This window comes from Capra hircus, chromosome 22 (genome assembly GCF_001704415.2).
Source record: "Capra hircus breed San Clemente chromosome 22, ASM170441v1, whole genome shotgun sequence".
Taxonomy (NCBI): Eukaryota; Metazoa; Chordata; class Mammalia; order Artiodactyla; family Bovidae; genus Capra; species Capra hircus.
The window spans coordinates 16,330,956-16,350,136 of NC_030829.1; the positions used below are offsets into that span (position 1 = coordinate 16,330,956).

General features: G+C 39.3%; 1 protein-coding gene across 2 annotated transcripts in view; it reads left to right on the forward strand.

Annotated features, from left to right (window-relative positions):
• Positions 1-19,181, forward strand: part of KIF15 (kinesin family member 15) — a 58,768-nt gene that overhangs the window by 3,030 nt on the left and 36,557 nt on the right. For both annotated transcript variants that reach the window (XM_018038442.1, XM_013973464.2), the window contains exons 2-8: positions 3,917-3,959; positions 4,454-4,637; positions 7,541-7,617; positions 10,926-10,963; positions 14,425-14,522; positions 15,805-15,984; positions 18,738-18,947. In XM_018038442.1, coding sequence (XP_017893931.1) covers positions 3,917-3,959; positions 4,454-4,637; positions 7,541-7,617; positions 10,926-10,963; positions 14,425-14,522; positions 15,805-15,984; positions 18,738-18,947 — 830 coding nt within the window. The remainder of the gene's footprint in view (positions 1-3,916; positions 3,960-4,453; positions 4,638-7,540; positions 7,618-10,925; positions 10,964-14,424; positions 14,523-15,804; positions 15,985-18,737; positions 18,948-19,181) is intronic.

Sequence of the window (19,181 nt, forward strand, 5' to 3'; positions counted from 1 at the left end):
ATCCATACGTGCCTGTTGGAAAAACCATAGCTTTGACTAGACAGACTAGCTTTGACCAATTGGCAAAGTAATGTCTGCTTTCTAATATGCTGTCTAGGTTGGTCATAGCTTTTCTTCCCAGGAGCAAGCATCCTTTAATTTCATGGCTGTAGTAACCATCTGCAGTGATTTTGGAGCCCAAAAAATAAAGTCTGTCACTGTTTCCACTTTTTCCCCATCTGTTTGCCATGAAGTGATGGGACCAGATGCCATGATCTTAGTTTTCTGAATGTTGAGCTTTAAGCCAACTTTTTCACTCTCTTTCACTTTCATCAAGAGGCTTTTTAGTTCTTCACTTTCTGTCATAAGGGTGGTGTCATCTACATATCTGAAGTTATTGATGTTTTTCCCGGAAATCTTAATTCTAGCTTGTGCTTCATCCAGTCTAGCATTTCTCGTGACGTACTCTGCATATAAGTTAAATGAGCAGGGTGACAATATACAGGCTTGACGTACTCCTTTCCTGATTTGGAACCAGTCTGTTGTTCCATGTCCAGCTCTAACTGTTGCTTCTTGACCTGCATACAGATTTCTCAGGAGGCAGGTCAGGTGGTCTGGTATTCCCATCTCTTGAAGAATTTTCCACAGTTTGTTGTGATCCACACAGTCAAAGGCTTATGATTCTTTATATGCTATGCTAAATTGCTTCAGTAGTGTCTGACTGCAACCTACCAACTGTAGCCTGCCAGACTCCTCTGTCCATGGGATTTTCCAGGCAAGAATACTGGAGTGGGGATTTTGGGGATCCCCATGGGATCCAGTGGGGATCTGGAGTGACGTGAAGAATACTTCTCCAGGGGAATCTTCCTGATAGGGATCAAACCCACTTCTCTTGCATCTCCTGCATTGGCAGGCAGGTTCTTTACCACTGGTGCCACCTGGGAAGCCTGATACCTTTTATACATATTACTATATACATTTTTGTTTACAACTTTAAAAAATAAACAGGAGAAAACAGACATTTCTACTTTTTTTTTCTTTTTTTATAATGATATGATTGCTGTAACTTGATGCTCTTTGATTTTTTTTTTCCATGTGAATTTGAATTTTATTGTCTGTGATCACTTACCTGGTCTTAGGACTTAATGAAGCTCAGGTTCTTGATACCTTGTCAAGAAAGAATTCAGTGAGAGACAAAGTGATAGGTAAGAATTGAATTTATTTAAATATAAGCACACTCCACAAATGGAGTATGGACCATCTCAGAAGGTGAGGGGCCTCGAAATGTGGCATGTGGTTAGTTTTTATGGGCAGGGTTATTTCATAGCCTGTTGAGTGGGAGGATTATTTCAGTTACTTCACAGAAAGGAGGGAGATTTCCAGGAACTGGGCCACTGCCCACTGTTTGTTCGTTGAAGCCTGGCTTGGAGAATTTTGAGCATTACTTTACTAGCATGTGAGATGAGTGCAATTGTGCAGTGGTTTGAGCATTTTTTGGCATTGCTTTTCTTTGGGATTGAAATGAAAACTGACTTTTTCCAGTCCTGTGGCCACTGCTGAGTTTTCCAAATTTGCTGGCATGTTGAGTGCAGCACTTTCACAGCATCATCTTCCAGGCTTTGAAATAGTTCAACTGGAATTCCATCACCTCCACTAGCTTTGTTTGTAATGATGCTTTCTAAGGCCCACTTGACTTCACATTCCAAGATGTCTGGCTCTAGGTGAGTGATCACACCATCGTGATTATCTAGGTCATGAAGCTCTTTTTTGTACAGTTCTTCTGTGTGTTCTTGCCACCTCCTCCTAATATCTTCTGCTTCTGTTAGGTCCATACCATTTCTGTCCTTTATTGAGCCCATCTTTGCATGAAATGTTCCTTTGGTGTCTCTAATTTTCTTAAAAAGATCTCTAGTCTTTCCCATTCTGTTGTTTTCCTCTATTTCTTTACATTGATCGCTGAGGAAGTCTTTCTTATCTCTCCTTGCTATTCTTGTAACTCTGCATTCAGATGCTTGTATCTTTCTTTTTCTCCTTTGCTTTTCGCTTCTCTTCTTTTCACAGCTGTTTGTAAGGCCTCCCAGACAGCCATTTTGCTTTTTTTGCATTTCTTTTCCATGGGGATGGTCTTGATCCCTGTCTCCTGTACAATGTCACGAACCTCTGTCCATAGTTCATTAGGCACTCTTATCAGATCTAGTCCCTTAAGTCTATTTCTCACTTCTACTGTATAATCATAAAGGAATTTGATTTAGGTCATACCTGAATGGTCTAGCGGTTTTCCCTACTTTCTTCAATTTAAGTCTGAATTTGGCAATAAGGAGTTCATGATCTGAGCCACAGTCAGCTCCCGGTCTTGTTTTTGCTGACTGTATAGCGCTTCTCCATCTTTGGCTGCAAAGAATATAATTAATCTGACTTCGGTGTTGACCATCTGGTGATGTCCATGTGTAGAGTCTTCTCTTGTGTTGTTGGAAGAGGGTGTTTGCTATGACCAGTGCATTTTCTTGGCAAAACTCTATTAGTCTTTGCCCTGCTTCATTCCTCATTCCAAGGCCAAATTTGCCTGTTACTCCAGGTGTTTCTTGACTTCCTACTTTTGCATTCCAGTCCCCTATAATGAAAAGGACATCATTTTTGGGTGTTAGTTCTAAAAGGTCTTATAGGTCTTCATAGAACTGTTCAACTTCAGCTTCTTCAGTGTTACTGGTTGGGGCATAGACTTGGATTACTGTGATACTGAATGATTTGCCTTGGAAATGAACAGAGATCATTGTGTCGTTTTTGAGATTGCATCCAAGTACTGCATTTCGGACTTTTTTGTTGACCATGATGGTTACTCCATTTCTTCTAAGGGATTCCTGCCCGCAGTAGTAGATATAATGGTCGTCTGAGTTAAATTCACTCATTCCAGTCCATTTTAGTTTGCTGATTCCTAGAATGCCGACTTTCACTCTTGCCGTCTCCTGTTTGACCTCTTCCAATTTGCCTTGATTCAAGGACCTAATATTCCAGGTTCCTATGCAATATTGCTCTTTACAGCATCAGACCTTGCTTCTATCACCAGTCATATCCACAGCTGGGTATTGTTTTTGCTTTGGCTTCATCCCTTCATTCTTTCTGGAGTTATTTCTCCACTGATCTCCAGTAGCATATTGGGCACCTACTGACCTGGGGAGTTCCTCTTTCAGTATCCTATCATTTTGCCTTTCCATAGTGTTCATGGGGCTATCAAGGCAAGAGTACTGAAGTGGTTTGCCATTCCCTTCTCTAGTGGACCACATTCTGTCCGACCTTCCACCATGACCCACCCGTCTTGCTTGGGTAGCCCCACACGGCATGGCTTAGTTTCATTGAGTTAGACAAGGCTGTGGTCCATGTGATTAGACTGACTCGTTTCTGTGATTATGGTTTGTGTGTCTGCCCTCTGATGCCTCTCACAACACCTACCGTCTTACTTGGGTTTCTCTTACCTTGGATGTGGGGTATCTCTTCACAGCTGTTCCAGCAAAGCACAGCCACTGCTCCTTACCTTGGACTAAGTGTATCTTCTCATAGCTGCCCCTCCTGACCTTGAATGTGGAGAAGCTCCTCTTGGCCCTCCTGCTGAGATAATTAATTATCCCTCCCTTAAGATCATTAATTACTGAGACCTGTTGAAGGGCAAACATTGGGCCAGGATTAGATCACAAAATAGCTTAAGCCACAATGAGTTCTTTTATGTTGAGAAAGCCATTCTTGGTTCACTTTCTTCAGGGGCCCCTTAACTAGTCTGCTCACGGTTAGAATAGGTAGGGAGATCGAGGCCTGTCCCCTGTCATGCCCATGCCAGGGAGCCTGGAGACTGGTGAGTGTGGGCAACTGAAGAACAGGCTAGAAGAATGGGGTTTTTATGTTGCACTCTAAAAAATCTTTCATGATTTCTTATCTTTTTTTCTAGCTGAGTTACGCAGTGTGACAAACTGTCAGTCTAACCAACCAAGGTAAGGAAAAAAATATTAAGAATGAGGCCCAAAGAATTAAGGATGTAGTATTACAAAAACAACCGTTTAGCGTGGTAAGTAAGGGATCCTTGTTTCAGTGTTCAGCTACTTGGAAATACAGAAAAATCATGTCTCCTCTCTAGCCCTGTCTCCTCACCTTGCAGGTTAAAAGATGAAATCAGTAACATAGTTCTCCTTTAGAATGACTTAGTTTATTATTGCTTTTAAGATGGAAACCAGAGATAATCAGAGTTTGGAACTACCTTTCAGTTAGTTTCAAGGAGTAAAGTCTTGAAAATGGCAATTGTGAAGAGATTGGAGGAAGTTATAGATCAGTAAAGGGTTTGGGCCATGTGTGACTCTTGAAAAGAGGTCATTGTCAATTGACAGATTTTGGGCTTGTTGGGGAAACTTGATACAGGAACACTAGAGGCAATAGGAGGCTCAGATTCTTTTTCTCCTGTAAATTGAGCTGCTATGTCTTTTGTCTTTAGTAATGAAGGTGATGCTATCAAAGTGTTCGTTCGAATACGCCCACCTACAGAGGCTTCTGGATCAGCTGATGCAGAGCAAAACTTATGCTTATCTGTGCTCTCTTCTACGACACTCCGGCTGCACTCCAACCCTGAGCCTAAGACCTTCGTGTTTGATCATGTGGCCAACATGGACACCACTCAGGTAATGATAATTTGGGGAGCTCCACTTTTCATTTGGAGCATACAAGATTCTGTTACTTGGGAGAATTTCATTTCTGATTTCATCAGTTTGATAGATCTCAGATAAGTAAGGAAGCTCACATATTCCATTAGCATTTTAGATTTAATTTTATTAAATATTTTTCTGGCTCCTTCAAAGTTTGCAACAGAATGGCAAGCCTGCTTTACTTTCCCTCTCCAACCAGTGATGGAGGTTATTGAAGGTATACTTTTGAGAACCCCTGGATGATTGATAAGTAAAATTGAACTGCCTAGTTTAAGAAGAATATTTTATTTCTGGTTGCTGTTACACAAATAGGAGACTGGGTGGTTTAAACAGTAAACATTTATTTCTCAGTTCTGGGGGTTGGGAAATCCAAGAGCAAGTGCCGGAGATCCAGTGTCTTGTGAGGAGGACTTTCTAGATTGTAGACAGCTTCCTTCCACTGTGTCCTCATGGAATTCTGTGTGTCTTGCTACAAAGGAACTCAGGCATACCTTGTTTTATTGCACTTTGCAGATACTGGGTTTATTTATACACAATTGAAGGTTTGTGGCAGCTCTGCGTTGAGCAGCTCCATTACCATCATTTTTCCAATAGCGTTGCTCACTTCATGTCCCTGTGTCACACTGTGGTCAATATTTCTTGAAATATTTCATTCTTTTTCCTTTGCAACCCCATATCCTTTGCAGCTATATATTTGTTATGGTGATGTGTGATCAGGAATCTTTGATGTTACTGTTGTAACTCTTGGCATTTTTTAGCGGTAAAGTATTTTTATATTAAGACATATACATTGTCTTCTTAGAAATAATCTGTCCCATACTGAATAGACTGTAGTGTAGTATGAATTTAACTTCAATATGGACTGGAAAACCAAAAAGTTGATGTGACTTGCTTTGCTGCTATATTCACTTTATTGAGCTGGTCTGGAAATGAACCTCCAGTATCTCCAAGGTGTGTCCATACTGGATCATGAGGGCTCCACTCATGATTAATTACTTCCCAAGGACCCCATCTCCAAATACCGTCACACTGGGGCTTACTATTTCAATGTGGGAATTTTAGGGAGGATACAGACATTCAAGGGCTTCCGACATGGCTCACTGGTAAAGAATCTGCCTGCCAAGAGGAGATGTGGTTTCGATCCCTTGGTTGGGAAGATCCCCTGGAGAAGGAAATGGCATCCCACTCCAGTATTCTAGCCTGGAGAATCCCATGGACAGAGGAGCCTGGTGGGCTACAGTTCATGGGGTTGCAAATGAGTTGGATATGACTTAGCAACTAAAACCACTTAGAGAGTGATCGATGTAAGATTACTATGGTATTGGGACTTCCTTGATGGTCCAGTGGTTAAGATTCTTCACTTCCATTGCAGGGTGCATGGGTTTGATCCCTCGTGGGGGAACTAAGATTCCCACATGCTACAGGGCACAGCCAAAAAATAATTACTATGCTTTCAATAACTTTTGCTAACTAAGAACAATTTGGTTAAAATCTAGTCAGCACTGTTCACTGAAACTTTCTGTGGTGATGGAAATGTTCTGTATCTGTGCTATCCATTCCATTGGCCTCTAGCCACACATGGTTGTTTACGTTTAATTAAGATTAATTAAAATTTAAAACTCACCTTTTCAGATTATTAGTTTCTCAGGTGTCCTAGCTACATGTGAAATATGAATAGTGTGTCTGAGGACCTGACTGTAATAGCCACATATGGCTAATGTTTATTGCATTGGACCGCACACATATTGATTGTTCTCTCATAATATACATGATTTGCATTTTTGGTGAGACATAGATTTTTAGGTCTTTTTTCATCTAGGACATGTCTGAAAAATGGAAATAGAAAGTGAGTCACATATATATTAATAATTTTAAATTTTTTAATAGCTACATTTTTGGCTGTTCTGCACACCTTGCAGGATCTTAGTTCCCTGGCCAGGGTCGAACCTGGGCCCTCAGAAGTGAGAACACCTAGTCCTAACCACTGGACCGCCAAGGAATTCCCTAGTAACTACATCTTTAAAAAATTAAAAAGAAATGGGTAAAATTAATTTTAATTCTATATCTTACTCGACCTTGTATATCTAAAATACGTTTCGACATGTAATGAACATAAAGCAAGTTATTAATGAGATATTTTCCATTCTGTTTTTCATGTTCAGCCTTTCAAACCTGATGATTGTTTTATATTTACAACACATCTGAAATTGAACTAGACACATTTCAGGTGCTCTATAGCCATATGTGACTCATGGCTGCTAACAGTGGACGGTGCAGGTGTCTGAATTCTTGCCTTGTTAATACAAGTGCATCTGTTGTACACTCATTCAGGCGTGTCCAGCTCTTTGCGACCCCATGAACTGTAGCCCGCAGGGCTTCCCTGTCCTTCACCATCTCCCGGAGTTTGCTCAAACTCATGTCCATTGAGTCAGTGATGTCATCCAGCCATCTCATGCTCTGTTGTCCCCCTCTCCCAGCTTCAGTCTTTCCCAGCATTAGGGTCTTTTCTAATGATCCATCTACTTGTATATAAAAATGAAAATAAAAATCAGATAAAAGTTTGTGGGAAAAGTACTGAAGAACATATAGGGGTATGTATTTTATGCTAATACCAGTATAATATTGTGTGCAACATGCTAATTTCTATATAAAGTCTAGATGTGGGGTTTAAATCTATAATTGCGTAGCAGATTAATGGATATAATTATGTTTACAGTTTTATCATCTTAGATATTTTAGCCTTTTTTTGTATAGTGGATATAATTTTCACATTGCAAATGACAATTTACACACAAGTTTTATTATATTTTAGAATGTCGTTTAGGGAAAATGTTTTCATTTTTGTAAAATGTTAACATATTTGGTGCTTACATTTATAGGAGTCTATGTTCTCAACTGTGGCCAAATGCATTGTGGAGTCTTGCATGAGCGGTTACAATGGTACCATCTTTGCATAGTAAGTTGTCCCTGTGTTCTTATACAAGGTTACAAGTAAGTGCTTCTGTTTGTTCCCTATGGCTGCTGTAACAAATGACCACATACTTAGTGGCTTGAAACAACACAGATTTATTATCTTATAGTTTTGTGAGTCAGAAGTCCAACAAGGCTCTCTGAGCTAAAATAAAGGTGCCAGCAGGACTGTGTTTTGCTTCTAGGCCTTATAGGGAGACAGAGCTTGGTAATATATGCACATATACTGAGTCATGTGTGGACACATATCTACAATTGTTTTTGTTCCTGTCTGTTTCTTTTGAATATATACAGTAAGCTAAACTTGAGTTCATGCTGATGTCTGACTAATCCAAGGGTTGAGAATCAACGTGGGTTCATTCTAACCTTCCTTTCTTTTTTATCTGTAACTTCCTGGCTGACAGAAACCTGGATTCCTACTGCTATCATCCATTTATTTATTTGTTCAGCCCCAGTACACATGTAAAGCAGTTTCCAGATTGTTAGCCTGGATCCCTGTGCGAAACAATTTTACTGAGTACATTGTTGATGCACAGACCCTTTCTTTCCCCAAGGACTACAATTTCTAATCAAAACCTCATTTTGTCAACTTAGGTCAGCTTCTTTTCTGCCTACTGCCTTCAATTCAGTGTGTCATGAACTTGTAATTCAGTTAGATGCATTTCATCCTGGGGTCTCTGACATCCTAGTTTGATGTGTTTTGCTTGTTTATTAGTCACCCTTTGTGATGTACGGCTGTATAGTGTATTGACAGTTGCAGAGTCATGTTTTTGGCATGCCTCCTGAAGAGAACAGTCCCTTTCCCTTCAAAGTTCCTCTTGTTGCATTCATAGTCAACCACTTCTTTTTCTCCCAACAGCTGGATACGCTAATATATTTTCCATTGCTGTTGTTTTGCCTTTTCCAAAGAAATCACTCAATATGTAGCCTTTTGGATCTGGCTTTTTTGTTTGGTAAAGTGTATTTGGGATTTTTCTGTGTTGTTGCGTGCATCAATAGCTTTTTCTTTCTTTTTGTCTTTCTCTGATTGCTTCCAGTTTTTAGTGATTATGAATAAGTTAGTACAAAGATTCGAATATTGGGTTTTATGTGAACATAAGTTTTCAAATCACTTGAGTGAATACCTACAGATACGGTTGCTGGGTCCTGTAGTATAAGAAACTATCAAACTGTCTTCAAGACATATATTGAAAGTGCATAATGATGGGAATTCCCTGGTGGGCCTGTTATTTGGACTTGGTGCTTTCACTGCAGTGGCCTGGGAAAGGGAACGGCTGCTGCTGCTAAGTCACTTCAGTCGTGTCCAACTCTGTGTGACCCCATAGATGGCAGCCCACCAGGCTCCCTCATCCCTGGGATTCTCTAGACAAGAACACTGGAGCGGGTTGCCATTTCCTTCTCCAATGCACGAAAATGAAAAGTGAAAGTGAAGTCGCTCAGTCGTGTCCGACTCTTAGTGACCCCATTGACTGCAGCCTACCAGGCTCCTCTGTCCATGGGATTTTCCAGGCAAGAGTACCAGAGTGGGGTGCCATTGCCTTCTCCGGGGAAAGGGAACTAAGATCCTGTAGACCCCTCAGTGCAGCCAAAATAAATAAAGTGCACAGTGATTGTGAATTTCTAAGTACTGGCAGCCTTCAAATATTGCTCTATATTTAATATTAGCATGTAAGCTGACAATCTTGGCAGGTATACAAGGTGAATTTTATAATTATTTTTTCCTTTTCTTCTAGCAACAGACTTCCTAATTTTGTCTAGAACCAGAAGTTTTTATTAGAATGTAGTGAATTATATAGTTCATTTTGAATAGCTGATTGTTGTGTGTGTATATGTACCCTTGGTTTATCCTTTATAGGCTCAAAATAAAAGTAAATAAAAATCCAGAAGTCTGAAGCTTGGGTTCATCTTGCACACACTTTCTTCCTTGAAAATTTCCCTTTGCCTTTCATGCTTGCTTTTCAGTTGTGTTCTGCAGAACTAAACGTTCTCTCTTCATCAGTGAAGCACTTAACCATTTTCTCATATTTCTTCTCAAGAGAAGAAAGGATTCTTTCTCACAGAATATTTTAAGTGGTAAAGCTCAAAAATGAAATCCCCAGTAACCAGAGATTATGTATCTTCAAAGTGTTTCCTGTAGGCATACTAATCATAGTATTTACTTTGAAAATTACTTTTGGTAGTTGAGGGTAGAAAGGAGAAGTACATGGAGAGAAGTGAGCATTGATTTATTGGTTGAATGAGCATACTTACTGGTTCATGAGCTATTTTTTAAAATATTTATTTATTTAATATATTTGGCCACACCAGTTGTTGGTTGCGACATGTGGGATCTTGTTTACTGACCAGGGATCGAACGTGAGCTCCCAGAACTGGAAGCATGGAGTCGTAGCCACTCGACTGCCAAGGAAGTTCCTAAAGTTATTGTTAATAGTGTCCCCTTCACTTTCAAGTAGGGCACTCAGCAATATCCGTTTCTCATTCTGAGTTAACTGAAGAACTTATTTCCAACCTGCTTCCAAAAGAAATAGGTAAACAAGTAGATTACGCTGTTTTCTAGCTCTTGGGGCATTGAACCAAAAATTAAACTCAAAATTTTATGTTTGTGCTATGAATCCAAGCTAAACACATTTATCATCCTAACTGACAACCATATTCAACTTAAATTTTTATTTTTGCATTTTGTTTGTTACCCCTGTTTCTCAGGGTACCTGAGAAATTATGACACTATCCAAAATAAGCCTATAGCATAAGGTTGTTTTTAATTGTTTTATTTTTAGTATGACCGTATCTTAGTATCTTTTAAAGGTAGAATTTAGGAGAATTGCTGCATTATTTAGAACAGAAAAAAATTAGGAAAAAAGTCCAGTTGGTTCTGGTTCAATAAATTATGATACATTCATGGAGTACCACATAGCCATTAAACACAAAGAGGTAGATTTCTATTTACCCATGTAGAAAAATGTCTGAAATAAAATTAAGAGGGGAAAAAAACAGATTGCAAAGAAGTATGAATAACATCATTCCAATTTTGTAAATAAAAATTAAATGAAAACTCTGATGGCTGTGTTTGTATACTCTGGAAGGACTAATCAGACAATTCAGAGTAGTTAGCTCTTAGTAGTAGAATAAGAGAAAAAAAATGGATCATTCACTTTCTACGTGGTATAAATTTTAAGAAAGAAAGAAAATTAGTTCTTTGTGGCGAAAATGTATATACTAGTAGACCGTATTAAAATTAGGTAGTCTTCTAAGTTTCATGTGTGAAAATAATATATAAAACATTCTTTTTTACAGTGGACAGACTGGTTCAGGGAAAACATTTACCATGATGGGTAAGTAAACTAGAGATTAACATTTACTGGCTTAGTCCACTCTTTGGTGATAACAGAACTTAGCATGCTTTTTGGAAAGTCATACTTTCTGTGTATGATGTTGAACTCATGAAATTAGGGTCATTTCCCACGTTCTTGTCAGATTGCGACTTCCATTATATAATAGTGAAATCTGTGTTTTTGGCTGTTTCCAGGTCAAAGCTTAGCACAGAATATGTGCTTAACTAACAACTTTTGAAGAGGGCTTAATGAATCTTTGCACATTTATATACCCGTATAACCACTCTTCTGACCCAGAGCCTTAGTCAGTAGCTGCTCCCACCCCCCCCACGGTGCGTGCATTGCTCTGACTTCTGTCGTCACTAGTCTCGCTTGCTTTTGCACGTCTGTGAATGACGTTTTACTGTGTTTGCCCTTTTATGTCTGGAGCCTTTCTGTCAGCATGAAGCTTCTGAGATTCACTCATGTTATTGCATGTAGTAGTAGTTTATTTCCATTACTGTATAATATATGATTGTATGAATAGACCACATTTTCCATTCTGCTGTTGCTAGAGAGTTTTAGACCCCATGAATAATGGTGTTACGGACATTTTTTTCTTGTATGTGTCTTTTAAAATTCATTTCTGTTGAACTGTAAACTTCTGGGAGTGGGCTTGCTGGTTCATAGTATGTGTACGTCCAGCGTTTGCAGGTAGGGCCATGATAGAGGTGTGTCAGTGTGGAATTTCCCAGTGCTCCATGCACATGTCCACACTTCATATTGTCCTTTTAAAAATTTTGTTGTTCTGGAGTGTGTGTGGTACTGTCTCATCGTGTTTTTATTTGCACTTCCTTGATTTCCGCTGACCACCTTTTATACATTTATTGAACATTTAAATAGCCTCTCTGTTAAATGCACATTCAAGCTGTTTTTCTTATTTAAAAATTAGCTTATCATTTTCTTACTCATTTGTGGGGATTCATAAAATAGATTAGCTCTTTGTCTATGATACAAATGACAGGTTTTTCTCTAGTATTTTTTCTGTTGGCTTACATAAGTATTTCTTATGCCAAAATGTTTATTTTTATATGGTTGAATTTCAGGTTGAATTTTTAATGGTTTCTGAATTGTAAGTTTTAGTAAGAAAAGTCTTCCTTTCTCCGAAATTACAGCAACATACATATAAATGAGTACTAAAATATGCCAGGCACTCTTCAAGGCTCTGGTGGTCTGTTCAAATAGAAGGCAGTGTCAAGGCTCTCTTGGAGCTTATAATTCTCATGTTGGGGATGTACAATTGAAAGCAAATAAATATCTAGTGCTTAAGCCAGAGGTAATGAGTACTATGGGCTTCCCTAGTGGCTCATTGGTAAAGAATCTGCCTGCTGAGCAGGAGATGCAGGTTCAGTCCTTAGGTCAGGAAGATCCTCTGGAAGAGAAACTGGCAGCCCACTGCAGTATTCTTGTCTGGGAAATCCCAAGGACAGAGGATCCTGTGGGCTACAGCCCATGGAGTTGCAGAGTTGGACATGACTTAGTGACTGAACAGCAGCAATGATAAGTGCTGTGAAGAAAAATAAGGGGATAAAAAGGAGCAGGGGGTACTGTTTTAGTTGGTGAATCAGAGAGGCCTCTTGGGGTGACATTTGAAGAGACTTACTGTGGAGAAGGAAATGGCAACCCACTCCAGCATTCTGGCCTGGAAAATCTCATGGACAGATGAGCCTGGTGGGCTAGTCTGTGGCATCGCAGAGTCGCACACAACTTAGCAACTGAACAACAACGACACACGATCAGGCAGATTGTGATTTGGGGAAATAGTTCTTGATGGAAATGTGACATAAAATGAAGAGTGAAGTGACCTAGCAATATGGAATACAGTGTTTTGTAAGAAATTAACGTTTGTGTATAGAATAATAATTGGAAATATTCAGACAATAAAGTCCATGGCTAAAGAAAAAAAATAATAAAGAGACTTACCAAATGAAATGAGAAGGAACCTTGAGACTATAGGAGAAGAATCTTCTGCAGAGGGGCTGTCCCTGCAGATTCACAGGCAAGCCCCAATTTGGGAGTATGCTGAAAAGTATTCAGGGAACAGCAAGAAGACACATGGGGCTAGAGTAGAATTTTCCAGAATTAGGGGCAGGTTGGAATTGTAGCCAGAGGGCAAGTCATGGATTTTGGATTTTTTTTATGAGGGGATGTGAAGTCATGGGAAGGTTTGTTGTTTGTTTGTTTTTAAGAAGCATTGCACGAAATGAAGTTAAATTGAAAGTACTACTCAGGCAGCTGAATGGAGTAGAGACTATAAGAAGGGGTTAGAGCAGAAGGAGGGCTGCGAGCTGAGTCAGGAGACTAGGCGAGAATAAGGTAACTGTAACGAGTGTGCTGAATATCTTTGTATAGAATTTAGCAGGAAAATGTTAAAAAATTATCTGCACATACTCTAATATTCTATCCTTTATGTTCTTCCATTTTTCTACTGTTTGTGTTTATATACATATGTATATATACACACACACACATATATTTAAGGTACAGTTTACAAGGTCCATTTAATATATTTTAGATATAGCACATCAAGATGATAATATTTTAAAATTTATTTTCTGTAGCTTTCTTGCATACACCAGCATTTGCTTAGTTCCTGTGGTCTCTAAGGTGTAATTAACTAATACGTACAGTAACTTTTAGAGACGGGGGAGCCTCGTGGGCTGCCGTCTGTGGGGTCACACAGAGTCGGACACAACTGAAGTGACTTAGCAGCAGAAGCTATATAATTTTTTCTGCTAAATATAGCTTGTTTGAATTAATATTCCAAAAAGTCATCTACTACATTTCCCGCTTTCTCCAGTGTTAACAAAATAAGGGTAGGGTTCCTCTTCAGTTTCTCTGTATAGAAATCTTGTGACGTATTCCTACAGTATCTTTGTTACCGCCCTGGCTTTTATTGCCCAATTAAGAAAATGCTAGCTAAGGCTAATTTTTATACCCTGTGAGATAGTTAGCTAAGGCTAATTTTTATACCCTGTGAGATAGTTATTTCCATTGTTATCTCCACTTTATAGTGAAAACCTCAAAGAGAGTAAGTATTTAATGAGCTCGTGGCCACACTGCCAGTATATAAAGGTCATCCGAGACGACTGTCTTATGCAACAGTAAAGTATAATTGCCTGTTATTTCTGCTGATTCTGATATCTGCAGAAGGAAACATTTCAAGCTTGGGACTTCAGTGGATTTTTAAATTTATCAAACAACAGCTGCTTTTTCAAATGGCTTAGTGACTATAATGCACCTGTTGATTGGTTCTCTTATGCCATCTCTTACCACAAATTAACTTGCTTGGGAGCCCAGAAGAAACTGATTATACAATGTGTCTTCTGTTAAATTGTCTTTCACTGTTGCCATTTTGAAGGACTCCTGTTACAGAATAAAAATGAGCAGTTACATATCTGTGTTTTTATGTTTTTCTTTAGGACCATCTGAATCTGATAATTTTTCTCATAATCTGAGAGGAGTAATCCCTCGAAGTTTTGAATATTTGTTTTCCTTAATTGAACACGAAAAAGAGAAGGTAAAACTTATTGTAAAAATAAAGAGAATTCTATGCAATATCTACTTTTGAGTAGTTAATAGTTCATGATACATGGAGGGGTATAATTGGTCATCTACACGTGGATAGGCTAGAGTGGTATAAAAAAATCCTTCGGTTCTCAAGATAAAATTAAGGATTCTGAGTTTTCTATTTCTAAAGGTTTTTAGTCTATAAAACATGCATCATCCTTGACCTGACATTAAAAGAAAGTAGAAAGTAGTGCTTCTTAGACACTCAGATTTTACAAAAAGGAAAGTGTAAAGGAAATCTTAACTGAGGAAAACAGATTCATAAAGCCATATCACCTACCTGCGCCTAGGCTGACAGTAGTAATGGGCCATCTTTACCTGCTTTACCCGCTACCATCTGACCATGATCTTGCTTCACACGTGGTGTGGCTCTGTCGTTCTGGCTACGTGGGCTTCCATTTTGCATTAGCTCCCAGATTGGGCCATTCTCTTTATTGTGCATCGTTACCTTAGTGAATTCCAGGCTTAAGAGCCGTTAATGTTCTGTATTCTACTACCTATGTGCCAGGGAGACTGATATATAACATTGAGTTACCACTTAACTCCTTTGCAGAAACTGTCTCTTACCATTGCAGTTAGACAAGCATATTACGTGCCAGTGAATTAGATTTAGTCACATGCATTTCTGTGGTTAAAAATCCTATAGCAAGGCTTTTTATTTATTTTTTGTAAGAGAGACTTTTAAAATGCCTTATTTTCTGTCATTTGGAAAATATAACAGTTGATTGAGATACACTTATGAGGAAGTCCAGTATATGACAGGTGAAAATGGAATTGCTATTTTCACCACAAGGAAAAAGAAGTTATGTAACTATGTATGGTGATGGATGTTAACTAGACTCATGATCATTTTGCAGTATATACAAATATCAAATCATTGTGTTGTATGCCTGAAACTAGTGTAATGCTCTATGTCAGTTATACCTCAATTAAGCAAAAAATGGAATTCCCCATTCGGCACCCTCAAGTCCTAGTTCCCTATCTTGGTTCCGAGGTACTGTTGGAAACGTCAGGGCTCCTGGGACCACGATTTGATGCTGCTTAAAACTGTTAATGATGTATTGAAACTAGTAACCTATGTTTTAAAACTGACTTTTAAGTATCTTGTATCATGTAAAGGATAATATTGTAGGAAATTTATATGTTGTGAAGTGAGTGAAAGATGAGTGCTCATGAAAGGTAGGGATGAACTCATGAAAACAATATCAGTAAACCAGGCTTCTCTTTTACAGGCTGGAGTTGGAAAGAGTTTTCTTTGTAAGTGTTCATTTATTGAGATCTACAACGAGCACATCTATGACCTGCTGGACTCTGCATCAGCTGGACTGTACATAAGGGAGCACATTAAGAAGGGGGTCTTCGTTGTTGGTGCAGTAGAACAGGTGGTGACCTCAGCGGCTGAAGCCTATCAGGTACCCTACTTTGAATGATTTGCTCCGCAGACAACATAGCATGCTGTGAAGAAAGAAAGAACTGTGTTACTAAAGATATTTTGTAAAGCCACAGCCAGGATGTTCATGAGAAGGAAAGAAAAAAAGAGTATGACCATATTTTATAAATTTCCCGTTTGTTAAAATAGATGTTTGACCCCTTGATTTTGGGTTAGTTTGGTATTGTTCATTCCATTCATTCACTATCTGTCTATCTGTCTCACCGGGTCTTAGTTGTGGTATGCAGAATCTAGTTCCCCAAGGAGTGAACCTGGGCCCCTTGCATGGGGAGTGCAGAGTCTTAACTGCTGGACCACGTGAAAGTCCCACACTTTTTTTAAGCTAATAGTATTTTGAAATTTGTCTCATGTTTGAGTGAGGATTGCTCTTTCTCTTTGCAGCTGTGTAAATGTCATTATTTATCTGGTATTTAATGTACAGTATTTGGTGTTATGAAAAGGAAGCATGAATTAACCAAAAAATAAAAGGTATAAACAATTTCATTTTTATGCTGTGACTGGTTAATAGGGTTATAACAGCTCTATTCATTGAGTATATGTGTTGAAGCCTATACTAACTTCTTTGTATATATTATTTCATTTAATTTTTTATCTGCTTTTTAAGGTAAGCTACTAATTTCTGGGGTTGCAAAGAGTCAGACACAACTGAGCAACTGAACTGACCGACCGACTGACTAATTTCTTTATTTATCCGATACATATCATGACCTTGCCACTCAAAAATGTAGTTCTCATACTATCAGTGTCACCTGGGAGCTTGTTAGAAATGCGGGATCTCAGCCTCTACTTCACGTCTAGTGAATCAGAATCTGAACTTTAGTGGGACTAGGTGGTTAGCGTGCACATTATAGTTTGAGATGTTCTGCACTGTGAGGAGGTACCCACATTCCCATTTTACACATATGGGACTGCGCCTTGAAAAGATCACTTGGCCCCAGACCACACAACTGGTAGATAGTGGAGACAAGGGTTGAACTGGTATTCATCTGATTTTAGAGCCTGCTGTCTGAACCTTCATGTAGCCTGCCTGCCACAGGGAATAGTGCCGGGGTCCGGCCCTGGTGGGTCCAGGGTAATTCGAAGGGGAGACGGCGTGGTGAGGAAAAACTTATTTATTTAGAAATATGAAAGAGAGATTAGGAAGAAATAGTGTAGTAGGAAAATTTAGTGGAGAAAAGAGGCTGAATAACTTGGTTTATGTGGAGAACTAATAAGATCTCAGGACAAGAGATTTGCACCATCTACATTGGGCCACCAGTTCCCGTTTGAATAGCGGAGGGTGCCCCGCCTTGGGCTCCCTCTCTCACGGATCTTAGAAGCCAGGGCAAATAAGTAGACATGGCGAGCCTCCCTCCCCGCTCCAGATGGGAATTCAGCAAGAAAAGGAGAGGGAAGGAGAGGGAGAAAGAGAGAGAGAGAGACACGGGGGGAGCCAGATTTCCAAGAAACTAGTTCAAGAGACTAGTCCGAGAAACTGGTCCGTCCTTTATTGTTCAGAAGGCTTTTTATACTTTTAATTATACATAGGGATCAATGGATAATACAAAATTATGCAGTGTCAACCGCCCTGACTCTTATTGAGACCAGGCTTTCTCTCTGCATACCTAGTTGTATACATAAGTCTTAGGTGATTTACATCATCTTTTGGCCAGAAGGCCAATTAACATTTTATGGCCCTTTTCTGATAAGGGTTATAGTGTTGTTCTTCCCAAAGTCTGGTGCCACTTTCAGAAAGCACTAAATAAAGTTACATTATTACATAGCAAGGATACAACAATTTATAACAATGAAGAAGGAGTACAGTGATTTATAACAAAGAGAAAATTAATTAACTCAAAAGTCTAGTGTTGCTAACATCAAAACTACTATATTTCTTTTTCTATATCCCAATTACATTGATTAATATCCTTCAGGTGCCTAAAAAATAAAGGATATGGAGGCCTGGCGGCAAACATTAGCTCAACAAACTCTTCACCAAACTAATTCTTAGCTCCAAAAGGCTCTAATATCTTTAAGATGTTTTGAGCTTCGTGCCTCTCACAGTTGGGGGCTGTAAACAATCCATAAGTTGTAAAGCCCGGTCAGTTAAGCCGAAACATTCTTTTTATATGCAGGAGACTGTTAACTGGAGCTCTGAATTAACTCTTTGCAGAGAAAAGGTGGTAATGTCAGAAGAGTATAGTATAGCAGACAGTAAACAGACAGATTTTGGTTTCAGGGTAGATGCTCAGGAAAACCCAGGGGGAACCCTGAAGCCTGACTCGCCTTGCCCATCAGGCCTCTCCACGTCACCTTGTCATGGGTGGGATCTCCCGTGCTGGCTCCCGGCAGAATAGGAAGTAAAAACAAACACTCTGTAGACCAAAAGGACTGACAAAGCTTTGGGCTGGAAGGTAATTTTGAGATTTACTTTATCTGACTTCTCATAGTTTTGGTTAAGAAAAGGGTTTAGAGAGATTTTACGACTTGCGTTAATACAAATAGAGAAATGGCAAAACCCATTCTAGATCCTATGCCTTCTGATCTCCTGCTTGTTTGGTCTCATGACCTAGAGAAGAAACAAAAAACGAAAGGGAAAGGAAAGTTAGCATGCATACTTGCATATGTTCCTCAGTAGACCAGTAGTCTCACACCACCCTCTACAGATTTCCTGCTGATGTTTGTAGCTGTTGTGAAAACGTGGAAGTTGGGATCATGTATTTTCCTTTTGCCTAGGTGTTGTCTGGAGGGTGGAGAAACAGACGTGTCGCCTCGACATCAATGAATAGAGAATCCTCTAGGTCTCATGCAGTCTTTACAATTACAGTAGAGTCAATGGAGAAAAGCCATGAAACAGTGAATATACGGACCTCCCTTCTCAATCTGGTGGATTTGGCAGGATCTGAAAGGCAAAAGGACACCCATGCAGAAGGCATGAGATTAAAGGTAAGATTGGAATTACGGTCTTCAGTTCAACTTGACTGAGAATTAGAAGTCAATACCAAGCTCAGTATTTTGATGGCTACAAAGCATTAAGAAATTGGTTCTATCCTAAAGGTATAGAAAATTCTGTTGTAGTGTAGGGACAGGAAACATACATGGGATATGACAAGTGTCAGGAGCAAGAGTATTTGAATTCACTGTCACCCAAAAGGGCCGATGGTATGAGTGGTAGCAGGG